Source organism: Salvia hispanica, chromosome 5 (genome assembly GCF_023119035.1).
Source record: "Salvia hispanica cultivar TCC Black 2014 chromosome 5, UniMelb_Shisp_WGS_1.0, whole genome shotgun sequence".
Classification (NCBI taxonomy): Eukaryota; Viridiplantae; Streptophyta; class Magnoliopsida; order Lamiales; family Lamiaceae; genus Salvia; species Salvia hispanica.
The window spans coordinates 23,443,427-23,460,774 of NC_062969.1; the positions used below are offsets into that span (position 1 = coordinate 23,443,427).

At 36.1% G+C, this 17,348-nt stretch overlaps 2 protein-coding genes across 3 annotated transcripts; both read left to right on the forward strand.

The window, feature by feature from the left end:
* The first annotated feature begins 3,090 nt into the window (after positions 1–3,090).
* LOC125187107 lies at positions 3,091–6,985 on the forward strand. Its single transcript, XM_048083630.1, has 4 exons — positions 3,091–3,379; positions 3,805–4,905; positions 4,989–5,677; positions 5,760–6,985. Exons 2-4 carry the CDS (start codon positions 3,818–3,820, stop codon positions 6,776–6,778), a joined length of 2,796 nt encoding a protein of 931 aa, XP_047939587.1. The 5' UTR covers positions 3,091–3,379; positions 3,805–3,817; the 3' UTR covers positions 6,779–6,985.
* A 4,750-nt stretch (positions 6,986–11,735) lies between these two features.
* LOC125187956 lies at positions 11,736–17,205 on the forward strand. Of its 2 annotated transcripts, none has more exons than XM_048084643.1 (14): positions 11,736–11,883; positions 12,455–12,712; positions 12,804–12,920; positions 13,552–13,656; positions 14,112–14,195; positions 14,281–14,396; positions 14,744–14,845; positions 14,929–15,042; positions 15,123–15,179; positions 15,371–15,437; positions 15,602–15,655; positions 15,953–16,027; positions 16,519–16,554; positions 16,819–17,205. In XM_048084643.1, the coding sequence occupies exons 2-14, from the start codon at positions 12,584–12,586 to the stop codon at positions 16,915–16,917; spliced, it is 1,155 nt and encodes a 384-aa protein (XP_047940600.1). In that variant the 5' UTR covers positions 11,736–11,883; positions 12,455–12,583; the 3' UTR covers positions 16,918–17,205. The 2 variants fall into 2 exon arrangements, with proteins under 2 accessions (XP_047940600.1, XP_047940601.1); XM_048084644.1 differs by having other exon boundaries at positions 11,788–11,874.
* Positions 17,206–17,348: the final 143 nt, after the last annotated feature.

Consider the following 17,348-nt stretch of genomic DNA (forward strand, 5'->3'; position numbering starts at 1 on the left):
GACTTCTTCACAAAATTAAAACGAATTTTTTAGCTTTTGACCATGATAAATATTTAGTATAACAAAACTGTCAGACAATTAATTACAGTGTTAGATTTCGATTGTAATTGTTTGATAAGAATTTTTGCGCCTTTTATTCACGTGAATTAGATCCAATCTGCGTGCCATGTGAGCGTTTACTCTCAAGAAAATAGATAGATTAAATGTTTAATTTGTTTTATTTTCGATCGTTTTTGAGAAATTTTCTTTTCATTTTTCCGTTAAAGAAAATTAGTTGGCCGTATACCACACAATGCGTGGACAATGAAAATATGATATGTTAAGGAAAAATATTAATGCAACATTGTTGGGGATTCTTATATTAGATTTTTCTTTTATCAATGGTGCCTTAGAGCATCTCCAACAAGGAGAGGTATAGGTATATTATCCATTTATCTTCTCATAAAGTAAAATATATCCTTCCAAAAAATAACACACTCCAAAGGAAAAAGGTATATAAGAAGTTATATTATTTTTATAAAAATAAAATAATAGTACAAATACATTAAAAAATATAAAGTGTAATACCTTCTCAAATACCTTCCCCCTTGGAGAATGATTTTTTATGAAAAGAAGTAAATATGGTAGTTATGAGATTTTACCTCTCCATCAATAGGAAAATGTATAATACATTCTCAAGTACCTCTCTCATTGGAGAATGATTTTTCATAAAAAAAAGGTAAATATAGTAGTTATATGAGAAGTGAGGTCAATTTAACTTATGCAGTATATCTCATATACCAAGCTCTATAAACGGTAAATAAAACATCGATGTCGTCGGTTTTGAATATTTTTTAAGTAGAATTAATATAAAATTAGAAGTATCTGGAAAAAATTGTTAAGTAGTATACTTTATTATACTTATGTGTTCTTGGCCAAGAATTCAATAAAATGTCCCAGTATCGGCCATAAACTAAATGATCTTTCTCTCCTAACAAGCTAGTTAATTTGGGATGATGTTTCCTATTTGGTCTTGAACATTAGTGTTTTCATTGAAAATCCAAGCGGTTTAGAGAGGTGGCCGGCAAAGAATGCGCCGTGACCAACAAATACGTTTGGGACCGACTCGGGGTGGTATAGCCGAGCAAAGAACTCGTCATGACCAACGAGAACTTGAAGTGATGGTCTGGTAAAGAACCAGCTGTGACCAATGAAGATGTTGGCCCCTTAAGGGGGGTCGATTGTTACAGACTCAATGCCCATATCGGCCGTAAGAGCAATTAGTGTAAGGTTTATAGACTAAAATCATGTTTGGTTGGGGTGATAACTCATCTAGGGATGAAATTTTGTGAACAAATTTCATCTACATGATTTGAATAATTTATTAATTTGCTTTCTTTCATTTAATTTTCTTTCATTTGCTGTCTCTCTCATTGATGAAGTCAAACCTCCTCAATGTCCTCATAGAGAATTGTGGAAATTAACCATTATGTGCATGTGAATCTCTAAAAGTACAACTTCATGTGCGAAAGGTATAAAATTATCGTTTATTTCACTATTTCTAAAAATTATGGATTAACCAGGCGTCAACTAAAAGTTGTAAAATATATAGTATACGAACCTAGTGAAATTTGAATTTGTTTGTGAGAAGTAAGAGTGACAAACAAAACAAGTGCTTTAGAATCAATGAACAAGAATGTACGAATACATATATATAATTTTCATCCCAATCAATCTTCGAATCTAGGTGTTGTATTTATCCGGTATGGAATTTAGGAGAAAATTATATATATACTACCTCAATCCCAAAAAGAGTAGTTATGTTTATCCGTTTTCGGTTGTTCACTCCGTATATACTAACTCCATCTATTTTCGAAAAGTTCTTTTTTTCTGATAAGTGAGAATTTTTTTTTCACTAATAATATTTTAATTATTTTTTCTCTTTATCTATTTCTTACTTTACTTATTTTGATTAAAATGAATATAATTTGTCTTCTTATTTCAAAATGAGTACTACTACTATTTTTTTAGTATTTTGGCATTCACTTCTTTCTATTGTATTTTAAATTCCCTTCTGGTCAAGAAGATTCACTTCGATCACTTTCCTTGTTGTATATTCATATGTGATATGTTTCTAGAAGCCCCATTATATTCATTACTATTTAGTAAAGTTTTACTTAAAGAGGAAATCTTGTTTGCATATCAGGAATTTTGTTATGGAAGGTACAGTCTTAATTGTTTTGGGAAAAAGAGAGATCTTCGGGAGGGAGTGATATGATTTGGGAGAGAGGTTTTTTAAGTAGTTAGTCCTCAAACATGGAATAAAGAATTAATAACATAGAGAATGAGTAAAAAAGTCTTCAATCAATTTAAAGTTTCGACATAGGATAGACGTCAAAATTTGGGATCCAAAAGACCAAAACTCATAAAAATATAGAAGAGATAAAGCTTGGGATTTATTTAGCAATTAAACTTTCAGATTTAAAATTACCTTGAACGAAATTCCCACTTATATTAATTAAATATTTATATATTATACCGCATTAATTAAATTACAAGCTAATTTGACTTGTAGTGGATCCCACAGTAGTAAATTAATAATCGAGTTCACTATACTCATAATAATTACCTTTAATTTCCATCCATGCATAAACTCTTAACTGATTCCATTAATCATATATTTGAATAATGAAACAAACTTAATCATTTCCATAACTAGAAATTAGTTATGCCTCGCATGCATTTCTTTTTTCTTCCATGCACGTAATAAGTCCGACTTAAATCACTAAAAGCATCTCACAGATTCAGAAATCAATTTAAAACTTTTAATTCAACGTTGCAGTTGAAACGCCATCCAATTATAATCATACAAGATCAATAAAATTTCAGTTTCCCCATAATTAAATTATTTCCAATTCACCTAACTCTTATTTCAAAATGTTCTTCTCCTCCTAACCCCTGCAGAAAGAAAACAGGTGACAATCCAAATAACAAAATATAAATTGATTAGAATAATTACCTGGAGAATTGAATCATCCACAAATGCAAGCAAAACCAGTCCAAAGAAAGGGGGGCATATAAAAAGTGTAGGCCAAAAGCCATTAGCAAAGAAAAAAAAGAGATTGCTGCAAATTTCATCTAAGCTTAGTACAAAGAAAACAGCTACAAAAAGTCAACCCCTTGAAGCCCACCATTTTCTTTGCCTATATAAGTTTCGTAGAAAGCAATCTTCAGTACTCATTCAAATCACTTACGTGTCTTAAATCTTAATTAGTTGCATGTTCTGAGATTTTCTGTGGTAGCTTTAGTTAATTTGTTGAGGAAGAAAAGGGCTGAATCGACGTCTCTCCCTTCCCCCTTAATCTTCTTGATTCTTACTTTATTCTTTGATTCGATCAAGGTAATATATCGATGATTCTCAACGCTTGTTTTTTTGTTGTTTAACTTGTATTTTCAATGTGCCTTAATTTGGTTCCTAGCTAGTTCTGTAGTCTGTGAGATGAAAGAGACTTTGAGTTGGCCTCACGTAATACATTCCTTTTCCATCACCAACATTTAATGTTGCTCGAATGAAAAATTGCTAATTTTGCCTTCTTTCGCGGCGAGGGTGGAGGCTTTTCTGAGTAGCCGCTTAATGATTTGTGTGTGTGTGTGAAGGAAGTGTGTTGAACTCGTTCAGATTGATTAATTAAAGCTTTTTTAGAGGCTAACCCCATGTGACCCTTCACACTTTACTCACCCCTTCCCCTATATATGTCCCTTCTCCAACTTGCATTGCTAATCAAACCTCCTTCCTCTGCCAATCTGGTGTTGATGTTTGCATAGTGAAAATCGGGATATGGGAATGTCGCGAAACACGAGAAGCGGTGATTACTTGGAAGGAATGCTGAGCGAATACATGGGCAATGGGAAAGGGGCTAAGCTGAAGGTGCAAAAGAGCTCTCCATCTCGGCTCGTCACGATGCTGACGTGCCTACAGTTCGCCTTCGCCGTCTACGCCACCTTCCTCCTCTACTTCATGAGCCCCGCGGTCGATCTCCGCGCCAAGCCCGACTTCTCCTGGGCCACCAAAATCGCCCACCAGTGGAAGCAGTTCATGGTCGCCACCCCCCACACCGTCGCCCATTTCCAAGAGCCCGTTGCCCGGATCGCCCCGCCCTCGGAGGTGTGCGAGCACGAGCAGATCGACTTCGTGCAGAAGAAGTCCACCGACGAGGTGATGATCAAGTTCAAGAGCGATCTCTACCGCGACGTGCAGACCTTCCAAAAGCAGAGCATTGGAACAGAGACGCTCCCGGAGCTGATGCGGTTGAAATCCAAATGGGACTTGCACGGCCCCACCATCCCGCGAGTGACCGTTATCCTCAACCACTTCAAGCGAAAGACGCTCTGCGCTCAGCTCGATTCTCTGCTGCACCAGACTCTCCCGTTCCACCATGTTTGGGTGCTCTCCTTCGGCAGCCCCAACGAGCAGTCGTTGAAGAGAATCGTCGACAGCTACAACAATTCCAAGATCAGCTTCATCAGCTCAACCTATGATTTCAAATACTACGGCCGGTTCCAGATGGCGTTGCAGACGGAGGCGGACCTAGTCTACATTCTTGATGATGACATGATCCCGGGGAAGAAGATGTTGCAGATCATGTCTCACGTTGCTGGAACTGATAAATATAAGAATTCTGTTCTAGGCAGTATTGGGAGGATCTTGCCTTTTAGGCAGAAGGATTTCACCTTCCCTAGCTATAGAAAGTTCCGCTCCAAGGAGGCCGGCCTGTATCTGCCCGACCCGGCTTATGATATCACTATTGACAGAGTTGTGCAGGTTGATTTCCTGTCTAGCTCGTGGTTCCTATCTGCTGAGCTTATTAAGACACTGTTTATCGAGACGCCCTTCACTTTTGCAACCGGTGAAGATCTTCACTTGAGGTATGTGTTTTTGTTTGGTATTGTGGTTTGTTTAGTGTTGTTTAATTTTAATTAATGATGTCTGATATTTGGAATGTGTGCAGTTACCAGCTACAGAAGTATAGGAACGCGGGCTCGTTCGTGCTCCCTGTGGATCCGAACGATAAGGAGACGTGGGGTGATAGTGAGCACAGGCTGGCCTATGTGTCTGAGACTACTGTGATCTTCAAAGACATTGTTCAAGTTCGAGATGATCAATGGTGGAAGGCTCTCTCTAATGGGTATGTGACGCAGTGGGCGGCTATGTATCCTCAGAAGATTGATGCACTCTTCTACGCCCACTCCATCGGTGAGGTGAAGGCGCTCGCCCCTCTGCTTGAGAAGTTCAGGACGACCGTGGGGAAGAAGGCCTACATTGTGGTGTCCGGGGGCAGTTTCTGCCCCTGTGAGGAGGCCGCCGTGGCCCTCAAATGGCCTAAGGCGGTCTGCAGGGAGAGGAGGTTCAAGATCTTTGATCTCGGGATTGGGGCCATCTCGGGCAGCCTCTCAAACTCAGAGGTCCCCGTGTTGCAAGGCGTGTACGCTAGTATGAAGGGGCTGATCAAGATCCACAACCCTAGCGTCGTGATCACTGTCTCGGACATCGACTCCAACGTGAAGAACGCGCTCAAGATGGCAACGGAGTCGACTTCTGCTGACAAGAATGGCACCACTTCCACATTGGTGCTCTTGCCACGAGCCTCGGTCACAAAGGCACTCTGGATGGCCGATCTCCGCCCCACAACGCTTCCTAGTAAGACGACACGAACACCCGTTAAAGCTTCCTGTTTTCATTATGCTACCACTTTGCTGACCTATTTTGAAACATGAAACAGATTGGAACAAAATGAGGCTGACAATAAGCATCATCACACAAAACCGGCCCACATCCCTAGCCCGGCTGCTCAACTCCATAAAGAACGCGTACTATCTAGGCGACGAGGTGGCCATCAACTTCAACATGGACAGCAAAGTCGACGAGGCCACACTAAAACTAGTGAACGCGTTCCCCTGGCCACACGGCCCCAAGGTTCTGCGCAGGCGGATCATCCAAGGAGGCCTAATACGCGCTGTGAGCGAGAGCTGGTACCCTTCCTCAGACGACGATTTCGGCCTACTTCTAGAGGACGACATAGAGGTGTCCCCGTACTTCTACCTGTGGATCAAGTACGCCCTACTCGCCTACCACTACGACCCCCAAGTCTCCCTCCCCGAGCTCTCGTCCATCTCCCTCTACACACCCCGCCTCGTGGAGGTGGTGAAAGAGAGGCCTAAATGGAATGCCACGGACTACTTCAAACGCATCCATCCAAACACGCCCTACCTCCACCAGCTCCCCTGCAGCTGGGGCGCAGTCTTCCTGCCAAAGCAATGGAGGGAATTCTACGTGTACATGAACATGAGGTTCACCGAGGACGCAAAGGCGAACCCGGTCCAAATCCCAAAGTCAAGAACCAATGGGTGGCAGGCCTCATGGAAGAAGTTCTTGATTGACATGATGTATTTGAGAGGCTACGTAACTCTGTACCCGAACTTCCCGAACCAGCAGAGCTTCTCGACCAATCACATGGAGCCGGGAGCGCACATAAGCGCCAAGGACAATGTGGTGAAGCATGATAAGTCAGATTTTGAGGTGCCGTTGATGAAGCAGGATTTTAGGGCGTTGCTGCCTAATGGGAAGATGCCGGCTGCGTCGAAGCTGCCGTCGCTGAACTTGTTCAATCAGGCTCTGTCTTTGAAGGGGTTGAAGGGCGCGGGGGCGAAGCTGGGGCAGGATGTGCTGGACTGCAGTGCGACTGAGGTGGTGATGGTGAATCATGAAACTGGTTTGCCTTCACATTGTGCCAAATTCTGATGATGATAAAATGTCATTCGTTTTTCTTTTTTTGCTTCATTCATGAAATTTGTTTGTTGTAGTAGCAATATATTTACACAGATTGTGTGGACAGGGCAGCAGGGGGAGTGTGCAATTGTACAGAAACAATTAATTGGGTTCCCCATTTGATGAAAGAAAGAAATATAAAATATATATATACTGCATGAGATCGTGACTTTTTCATAACTATATACTGTATATTTTCGAAGCTTAGCTATCACATGTTTCTGATAATTGAGTTTTTTTAGTGGGAAGTAGCTAGTCTAGTTAAATGATAATGAATGTTGAGAAATACTAATAATGATGCAAATGTTATATTACTAAGTAAGTACCTGTTAACTATTGGGCCATCAAGGACCAAATTAGAATTTGGCTGGGCCTCCTTTTAGCATAAATGGACCGGGTACATTGAGTTAGCATATTTTGAGCCCAGATCCTCTAAGGATAATGCAACTAATTAGATACTAGCTTGTGGTTAAGACAATGATCATTAAAACTAACAAAAACAAAGATGGCAGTTATCTTCACACAAATAAAATGAGAAAATGTTATCATAAGGGTGAGTTCGCTAGAAAACTAACATTTTTCTGATGTTGCAGATTCGGGATTAATCAATCATAATCAATCTATCAAATTCTTTATTTGCTACATAAATAACCCTGTTATGAATTTATTATGATTATTTCCTGCATCTATAAGTAGGATCAAGGACGCAACTAATTTAATATCTAAGATTTAGGTGTTGACCGCAACATAAGACTTTTAAGTTTTAAGATTAAGATATTGGGCTTGTCAAACTAGCTAGGTGAGGGCCTTAACTCAATTTTAAATTTGCCACTATCACATTTAGTTTTTGTATATTTATGGCTTATGCATTAAATGTACGTTTCTAACTTGAAAATATGTCCCACAAACAAATTTGGCAGTATCAAAATAATAATGAACACCAATATTCAACGAGTTGTTCACCAGCCCCCTTAAAAATGGAGTGCTTGGGCTATATAGAGCTAGTAGTATTCTTGAATATTTTATTGGTTAATATAAAAAGAATTACATTAGTAATAAAACTATAATATGGTGGACATTGTGATTTGTGAATCGGTTCTAAACATTTTCCTTTTTCTAATATCTTTCTTCTAAAAATTCACGTTAATCGCACATTTATGTCAAAATACTTTTGAAAAAATTACATTCATAATTTCACCACAATAATCTGAATATGTAAACATTGCTTAATCTGCATACTCTCTACAATTCTATTTCCAGCAAATCTATTATAAAAAATGTTAATCCATCTCTTACACATCTCAAAATCCCCTAGTATGTTTTATTTTCTTCGAAGCAAATAATTATTTTCTAATAAAGGATGCATTAGTTTTCAAATTAAAAAATCATCTAAACAACACACCTGACAGCCGCAGCTCATCTTAAAAGTGACCGAAAGGTTACTTAAGTGTTAATGATCTTGTTAGTTGAAGTTGGCCATCAGAAAATTCCTACACGAATTTTATTCCTTTTTCTTTTGTGGAGTGTTTTGTATTTGAAGATTATTACGTTTGTGGTATCCAAAAAGTCTGTGTGAAAGTTATTCTCCACTCTAATATTCGTTCTCAAGCTCGAATAATAATATTGCAACTTATATTTACATAATATTGACTTCTCAGATTCCAAAACTATTGGTGATAAATCGTAAATCCATGGAATGGTCAAAGTGGAGGGGTAATACGTAGACCCATAATTTGGTTTTTGTATTAATTAGCTGACTTTATATTTTATCGGAGAGTAATTGAATTCATATTTAGGATAAACGCGTTTTAATTTTTAAATATATAATATATCGATGGTTCGAATTATAAATTTTAGGGAGTCAAAACTTACGGCTGGATACTGAGTATTTGACAACATTGGATATACTTTTAATAAATTTTATACTCCTACTAAATTTTAATGTTATTGAAACAAACTATAATGCGAGGTGATATAAAATTGGTTGGAGCAACAGTAGCATGTGATCTGATAATAAGCATGTGATCATCATCATACCCCCATGTTTTTATTTAATCAACCCAAGAATCTCTTTTTTTAATATTTTAGTTTGAAATGAAGATTTTACATAATTACCAATATGCAAATATGCTTAATTCTGGATGACAGCTTGTTGCATAAAAATGGACAGGTCAGTGTTGATACCGCCATGTGATGGCTGTTAAAATTAATTTTACTATTCAGCCTAATATAGTTTGATTATCACTAACCGATCCGACTCGAGTTTTAAAAAAATAAAAGAAAATGTATGATAAAAAATTAGTCTATTATGAATCTTATTTTAATATTAATTTTATAATAAAATATAAATAAAATAAGTTAATAAAATATAAAATCGATTATTAAAAATAGTAAAAAATAAATATAGTAGTATTATATATTAGCAGATGGACTAAAAAAAATTAATGGCAAATAATAGTGGATGGAAGGAATAATCATTTTCATTATTTAATTTTTTTAATAATAAATAGACTACGAAGTACTACCTCCGTCCCCCAAAATTTGCTACACTTTGACCTGACACGGGTTTTAAGAAATGTAATGGAAAGTGAGTTGAAAAAGTTGGTGGGATATGGGTCCTACTTTTAAAGTATTAGTTGTATAATAAAATATGAGTAGGAATGAGTTAGTGGAATATGGGGTTCACTACCAAAAATGATAAAAGTGAAGTGTATCAAATTTTCAAGGACGGACCGAAATAGTAATATGTATCAAATTTTCAGGGACAGAGGTAGTACTATATATTCCCAGTTCCCAAAGAATATATCACAAGACGCTCTTTTTTATTTAGCGGGGATAAGATAAGACCAAGAATATTAGTTGAAGCGGCAAACGGTGTAAGGCCAATATGGATTAGCTAGATTGAGATAAGTTATAACTGAATTCTTTTTAAATGATAAATCTTGTGTTCAATTCCACATAATTCATGAATCATGATAAATTGTTATGAAATTCTATACTAAGTATCCTATAATCTGATAATCATATAATGATTCTGTAACTATATGATAATACTATATAACATTAATCTATGATAAATCTGGTTAGTTGCGAATTGCGATCAAAAAAAAAAAATAGCATAGTATATTAAAGCTTTTGAGATATGCCACGTATCTATGAAGTGAGAGTTGCTACCACATAACTATAGTACTGTTATTTATATGGTAAATTGGTAAAATTATGTTGAATATATTATCGAATTTGAGGCAATTTAATTGAATTGCTCAATTTTTTAAGTGCTAGTATATAATTTTATTTGAAACTTTTAAATGATACGGGACTTTCATTTAACAATAATGTTATCAGAAAAAAAAAACAAAAAAAAAAAACAAAAATGTTATCAGAAGACTTGATTAGAATTCTCCCAACAATCTCGTAGCATATTTTATTTTTAATTTGATTCCCACAACAAAAATTATCTCGAACCTTTTTAAAGCATATGGAAAAGTATTTAAAAATGCTAAAGTGAACGTCTTTTTGCTTTTACTATTTTATGTTTAAGTATAAGAATACGTGTCTGCTTTGCAAACTTGGAAAAGAGTCATTGTTTGTGGCGTCCTCTTTATTCGAGAGTGACATTTGAATATGAATTAAATTCCACTTGTTTAAAATTTATGTTGCTTCCATTCCATTAAAACTTAAATACAAAATATACAAAAAAATGTTATCTTGCTAGTGTATAGGCATGTTTAAAATATTTGAAATTGTCGACAATTATAAAGTAAAGATACTAATGATCAATTGAAGGATAATAAAGTTAGTAACTTTACATGTTTTTACCTAATCTCTTGGACAGGTGGCTTGAGTGATTTTGGAATAGGTGCACGCATTGTTTTCATTCATTTGTTTGCTCTCACTACGTCCATCAATTATTGATGCTCCCACCCTATTTATTCAAATTGCGAATCAATAAAAAGATGATCTTTAACTTTCATTTTAAAAAAAATGATACTATTAGTACTACTCCATATACGTAGTGACGTCTAACACAAATCTGCAATAACGTCGAAAAGAAAACTTATAAAACCAATTTTAGAATCTCTGGAAAATATAAGTCATATAACCAATTCAACATTTAGGTCCTGAAAAATAAAACTATCAGTCCAAGACTTAAAAATACTTTGTAATGTAAATGTGGTTGAGAAAATTATAAATGTTCATTCTTCTTCGTAAATAATCTAGTAATATAAATTTAATAAGGAATTTCGTAAAAAAATTGAATCACATAACTTTTTGTAACTTAAAATTCATTAATTTTGAGCATTGCGATCTTAAATTGATAAGTATTCAATTCTTGAACCGCATATCAATGAATGCAAATGGGAAAGTGAAAGGTATTGGGAAAGGGAAAGCTTGCATTAATCCAAATGGAAAGAGGAGTAGGGCAATTAAACATATGAAAACCTGATACTGTTGTACTTGTATGTGTACTTTTCAATAATACACATTGAATGGTATAAAAATTAGTAAATCAGATTCAAAAGCCATATTGCAAATGTATTACGAAGGAGTTAATCATTTCAAATTAGCAATCAAACATCATGGTTAAATTAGTCATGCTTGTACTCAATGCTTTAATGCTAAAGTTAGGTACTTATTAATATTAAAAAATTAAATCGATGGAGTTTAATTTTTTAAGTACAATGTATTCATTGTGTGTGCATAGTTATCCTGAATTTGTTACTAACATTTATTGGATTAAAAGTGGGACTGAGTAGAGACGGTCACTGCAATTAGTATTTTTTTTAATACAACCATCCAAATCCAATCTAATGTTTGTTGTATTTTAGTTTAGTCCAGCCTGAGTACTACAACTGAGATTTATTCATTTCATTAATTGATTTGACTGAAGTTAACTTGGTAATTGGGTAAAAATGTGAATCCATAATTGGAAGTTACATTAAAAAAATAAAAAAACCTCCGTAATTTGGTGTCGCCCGCAATAATACCTCATTCGATCTCTGTCTCATTGGAAACAACTCTCTCTCTCTCTCTCTCTCTACACACACACACACACAACCTATTCGGAGGTGAAGTTCGTAAGCCTCTAAACCCTGGATTCGGCCTTTCTATAGATTTTAATATTTGAATCCTCTATTGCTATGATTTTTTCAACTATACGTTTCAACTGTCTCTCTTCGGTTATTCGTCTTATGTTTGAGAGTATGATTGCCGATCTTATAGTAGGAAGCAGGATTTGGATATGCTGAATTCTGCTGCTTTGATTGCGATTCAGATTGGCATTCGATTTATTTTTTTCTGACTAATCGTAATTTGTCGGAGTGTTACACATGTCGCTCGAGTTGCTAATTTGCTTTAAATTTTAGACGAGTAAAAAATATTGTGGTTTAATTAGTATTGAGTCACGGATCATTGAATGTTTTCTGATAATGCTGATGGTTGCATTTGCATGTGCTTCAGGAGTTACAAACTTTACAGTAACTTTTGTTTTCTCATTTTTGGGTGGCGGAATCCTAGATTGATTTAGTTTTTACTTTGATTTGCATTAGAATGCTTCAGATAATTGATTCTAGTAATGGGAATTCTGTATAACTAGTAGCGGACCTCTGCCGGCTATTAACTTGATTGGCCTGTGAATCAATGATACAGGCTTGCCAATTTGTGGAGTTGGATTTGAGATTTGCAGCAGTGGCATATGCGGTCTATTCTGGGCAGTTGCTTACACGATTGGTTTCTGCATAGCGCCTGGGCTTTGATTTGAGCAACCTTTCTATCATAATGGGAACCTCACTTCGCGGTGGGGCTTTTAGGAAGTCGAATGATGTGCGGCTTATTGTAACAACCATCATGGGGATGGTGTTCGGATATTTTATAGGTGTTTCATTCCCTTCTGTTTCTTTGAGTAAGGTATGACCAAGATAATCACATGCTGAATGGAGATGTTTATTGGACAGTTGGATAATAGTTCTGGTTTTTAACTCCTTGGAATGATTTTCAGATTGCTCTACCTTCAAGTCTAATATCATCCTTTGATATGGGCTTTAATGATGATCATCGTGCCACTCGTAGCTTTCCTGAAAATCTTGGCTCGGGTAGTACACCTGTAACACCAAAGGTAGTTTTTTCTCCCATACATGTTCATTGAGTACTGCATTATGCTCTCATTTTTTGAATCTGTTACTCATTATTTATAAATTGAACTCCACACCATCATTTTTGTGCGGAATCTATCCAAGCAGTATCAAATTAGGAAGTGTCTTAGTTTGTCACTGTTATTTTTTATAGAATTAATGTGGCTATCCTGCACTTTGATTTAGTGTTTTCTTTATTGTATGTATCTTTTTTTTGCTATTGTGCTAGGCATTTTTTCAGTGTTGTCAGCTCAGCTATAGGCATATTTCCATTTTGCATCTTCCTATTTTTCACTCTCTTATTGGGTTCATGGCATTTTCATATTCCTTGAATACTTTGAAGAAGAGAAATAAGGTAATTTCTCAGTGAAATCATTAGTTAGATTATGTGACGTCCATTGCAGTTAATGCAATTTTCTGTCAGTTTAAATGGGACTGTTTTAACATCATCGATGGTTAGTTTTTCATGTCTTTTTTATTTTATTTTATTTATTAGGTATTTATTTATTAGCTATTTGATCAGTGAGCATAAATTTGTGTTTTCAGCTCCACCTGTTCTGTTTGGTTTTAGTGTCAGTTTAACAATTTCTATTCAACCACCTCTTTGATTTTCAGATATATGTTCCCACAAACCCTCGTGGTGCAGAGTCCTTACCACCAGGAATTGTTGTCGCAGAAACAGATTTTTATTTGAGAAGATTATGGGGTGACCCTAGTGAGGTAAGGTTGATGCCTGTAATTGCTTTCTATGGGGTCTGTCATAAGTCTTCATCTCCTTGTCTCTTTTAAACTTGTTTTTCTTTTTTTTGAAGATGACTCCCACCTCTCTTTGGTAATACTATACAGAGTTCATTTTTTCTTTTAACTTTATGTTTATTGTTTATTCTAATCAGTATAGTTTATACAGTCATGTTAGTCATTTACGGAGTATAATTTTAAAATGCATTAAAGTTGTAGGTTATGAATGAATTGTCTGCATTAGTCATGTTTGGCCTTGAAATTGTGCTTCCTTTAATAATCAGTATAGTTTACTGGTTTAGGTGGCACAAGAATTAGGATAAGTGAACACTCTCAGCATATATTTTATCTCATCTCATGCACTCGACAAAAATTGTGTATGAGAAGAATTAAATTGGAGTTGGGAATATGCTTAGTGCTATAATCTGAAATTTCAGGATCTGAAAAGAAAGCCCAAGTACCTGGTAACATTTACAGTTGGTTTAGATCAAAGGAACAATATTAATCAAGCTGTGAAGAAGGTAAAGTACCTGCGAAATTTGTTCAGTCTCTTGGTAGATATTTCTCTATTTAATGCGCCAAGAGTAATGTTCAATTTTCTTGCAGTTTTCGGATGATTTTCAAATTTTGCTTTTCCATTATGATGGAAAGACAACTGAATGGGATCAATTTGAGTGGTCACAGCGGGCCATTCATGTGAGTGCTAGAAAGCAAACAAAATGGTAATAGTCTATTGGTCTTTGGTAGCTCTCCTTTGTGACCCTTGATTAGTACATATTTAGATGAGTGGCGCTTATGAAGGGTACTTAAAATGTGGGAACTTCACTTGATATAAAGCAACATGCATTGATGATTTTAAGTCTACATTTGCATATTTCGTAGTATTGAAACTCTTTGTGTATGATATTTCAGATGTGTGATAAAAAATGAGAAACTCATACTGATGTTGTTGTTATTCGGACCCTGTGGATTCTAAATGGAATAATGAGTTCTAATAATGTTAGTTTTTAGTACTAAAAGATAGCACATGTGATGACTTCTAAGTTCTACCGATTCATTGTTTTTTTAGGTGGTATGCTAAGAGATTTTTGCATCCGGATGTCATAGCTGCTTATGAGTACATTTTCATTTGGGATGAAGATCTTGGAGTTGAACACTTCAATGCTGACAAGTAAACTACCCTCAATGCTGGATGCTTTACACTTTTTTATTGTTTTACTTTATAACTGATGTCAGTCTTCCTGCACATGTTAGGTATATTGCTCTGGTAAAGAAACATGGTTTGGAGATTTCCCAACCTGGTCTTGAGCCAAACAATGGATTGACGTGGCAAATGACTAAAAGGCTAGGCAACAAAGAAGTCCACAAGTAAGTTCACTAACTTGGAACCCTTGATCTGTTTCTTTCCCTATGCACATCTTTGTAATCTAGAGATGGATGGATTACAGGGATACCCAGGAGAAACCAGGCTGGTGCAGTGATCCACATTTACCTCCGTGTGCAGCGTATGTGTTCCTGTTAATTCTGAATAATGAATGTAGTCGGATCGAATGATATCCAAATAACATCCACAGGCATACATTTTCATGAATAATGAATGTAGTCAGATTAAATGATATCCAAATAATCCAACAGTTCTTCTATAGGTTTTTGTTGATGTGCTATGCTGATTGTTTCTGATTCTATTTCTATACAGCTTTGTGGAAATTATGGCTCCAGTCTTTTCCCGTGAGGCTTGGAGATGCGTCTGGCATATGATTCAGGTAGCTGACACAACTTGGCGCATACAAACTGCTCATCCTGCTTTTTTTTCCCCCCTTGGATTTAAGTTTCTGATTCCAACTTCTTGGACTAGTTTTTTTCATTATTATTCTGTTTGAACCACCTGTGCCACAGCAGTGTATATAATTTTATTATATATTTGCAGAATGACTTGGTTCATGGATGGGGCTTGGATTTTGCACTAAGAAGATGTGTGGATGTAAGTGACTTGCTTGTTCCCTCCTCTCCCTATACGCACGTGATAAACCATAACCTGATTGGCATGATCACCCCCCCCCCCCCCCACCACACACACACAAAAAGAAAATAAAATTAAAAGCAAAAAGAAACAGACAAATAGAGAGATAATACTTATGTTACATGAGAATGCCCAAATTTGGGGAGACTCTCAAGGACATGTCATAGGAATAGGTGTTTCATTGTCTTCTTGGTGGACACATGAGTCCTTCACTCCTTTGTTGACATTAATCATTAGTCCTTCCTTTCTGTTCTGCAGCCTGCACATGAAAAGATTGGTGTTGTCGATTCCCAATGGATTGTGCATCAAGTGATTCCATCGCTTGGAAGTCAGGTCAGACAACGATAACTAGCTGACTTTTGGCATAAGTCTTATAATTCCTTCTCATGATGTAGTTGTACTGTCAAATCAGTTTCTTACATCTGATCAATTTGCGTATGGGTACATTTATGAACCGGATTTTCCCTGTGTGGGTGTCTCGTATCTTTATTCCATAAGAAAAACAGTTTCGATAGTTTTTTGTCTTGCAGTTGTTTTGTATTGGATGGTGATAAATTTATTACGGGCAATATCTCAGTGCTGATATTCACGGTTGTTTTCTCGGATAATATGATAACCCAAATATATAAATTTGATGGTAACCAAGGCTGGTTGAGGGTATGGTGAATAACTAATCTGTTACTAAATGACTATTCTCTCTGCTTTCTCCTCTTATCTAAGAGTTAGCAAACACTCTTGTTGACAATATATTTTACTTCCTATTTTGTCATGCACATTCCTTCTTGTTCTGACGGAGTCAAATTTCTTTAACGATAATTGTGCAGGGCGAGTCGGATAATGGTAAAGCTCCATGGCAGGGGGTATGTATATCCATTACCGACCTTGTAGCCATAGTATATAGTTGCAATCCATATTTTGAAATAATTGAAATATTTTAGCTGTTCCTAGCACTTGTATTAGTATATCAGCACAGCCTGGGAAACTTTGTGGATCTTGGTCCAAGGAGGATTATGTTTATAATTCACCCCTTCTCTTATGCATTAGTATTAATCACTTATTTTATAAGTATGCTTTAAAAGTACTGTTTCCTAATATGGTGTTACTGGTATTTTCTCTAACTCTAGGTACGTGATAGATGCAAAAGTGAGTGGGCGCTCTTTCAGGATCGCCTTGCAAATGCAGACAAGTCATATTTTTCACAAATCCAGCACCAGCAAACTTGACTATGACCTGATTGCATGTAAATTGCTATGTTTATTTCTTCGTTAGTCCTCACATTCCCTGAGAGTGGTTTTGGTGGCCGGATTCTTTCATGCGAGTTCCCTCCTTCTACGGTGTAGGATATCCTGTATAATGAGTAGCATTAAAACATGATTAGATACTTAGAAAGAGAACTTTGATCGTTTGTGCAGAAGTAGAAATAGGCTGTATTAGTTTGCTGTACACTAATGGATATCACTACTTGTTTTCTTGTACTTAAATGCAATTAACAGAGCTTCTTGTTTTTGATACTTCCATACAATGAATGCAGTGCTCACTTGTTTTCAGCCAAGTTGTTGGTTGATTGAAATTCTGCACTCTCACATTCAACCTACCACTAAAACTTTACAAACAAACAAGTTGTGTGTTTTATTTGACACTTGTTCGAGTTCAT

Excerpts from the sequence above, each read along its gene's own strand:
- LOC125187107 (XM_048083630.1), top strand. The coding sequence starts at position 3,818 with ATGGGAATGTCGCGAAACACGAGAAGCGGTGATTACTTGGAAGGAATG. Across the intron at positions 4,906-4,988 it reads GGTGAAGATCTTCACTTGAG|TTACCAGCTACAGAAGTATA; the intron begins GTATGTGTTTTT and ends GAATGTGTGCAG. Across the intron at positions 5,678-5,759 it reads CCGCCCCACAACGCTTCCTA|ATTGGAACAAAATGAGGCTG; the intron begins GTAAGACGACAC and ends AACATGAAACAG.
- LOC125187956 (XM_048084643.1), top strand. The coding sequence starts at position 12,584 with ATGGGAACCTCACTTCGCGGTGGGGCTTTTAGGAAGTCGAATGATGTG. Across the intron at positions 14,196-14,280 it reads TTAATCAAGCTGTGAAGAAG|TTTTCGGATGATTTTCAAAT; the intron begins GTAAAGTACCTG and ends ATTTTCTTGCAG. Across the intron at positions 15,438-15,601 it reads GCGTCTGGCATATGATTCAG|AATGACTTGGTTCATGGATG; the intron begins GTAGCTGACACA and ends ATATATTTGCAG.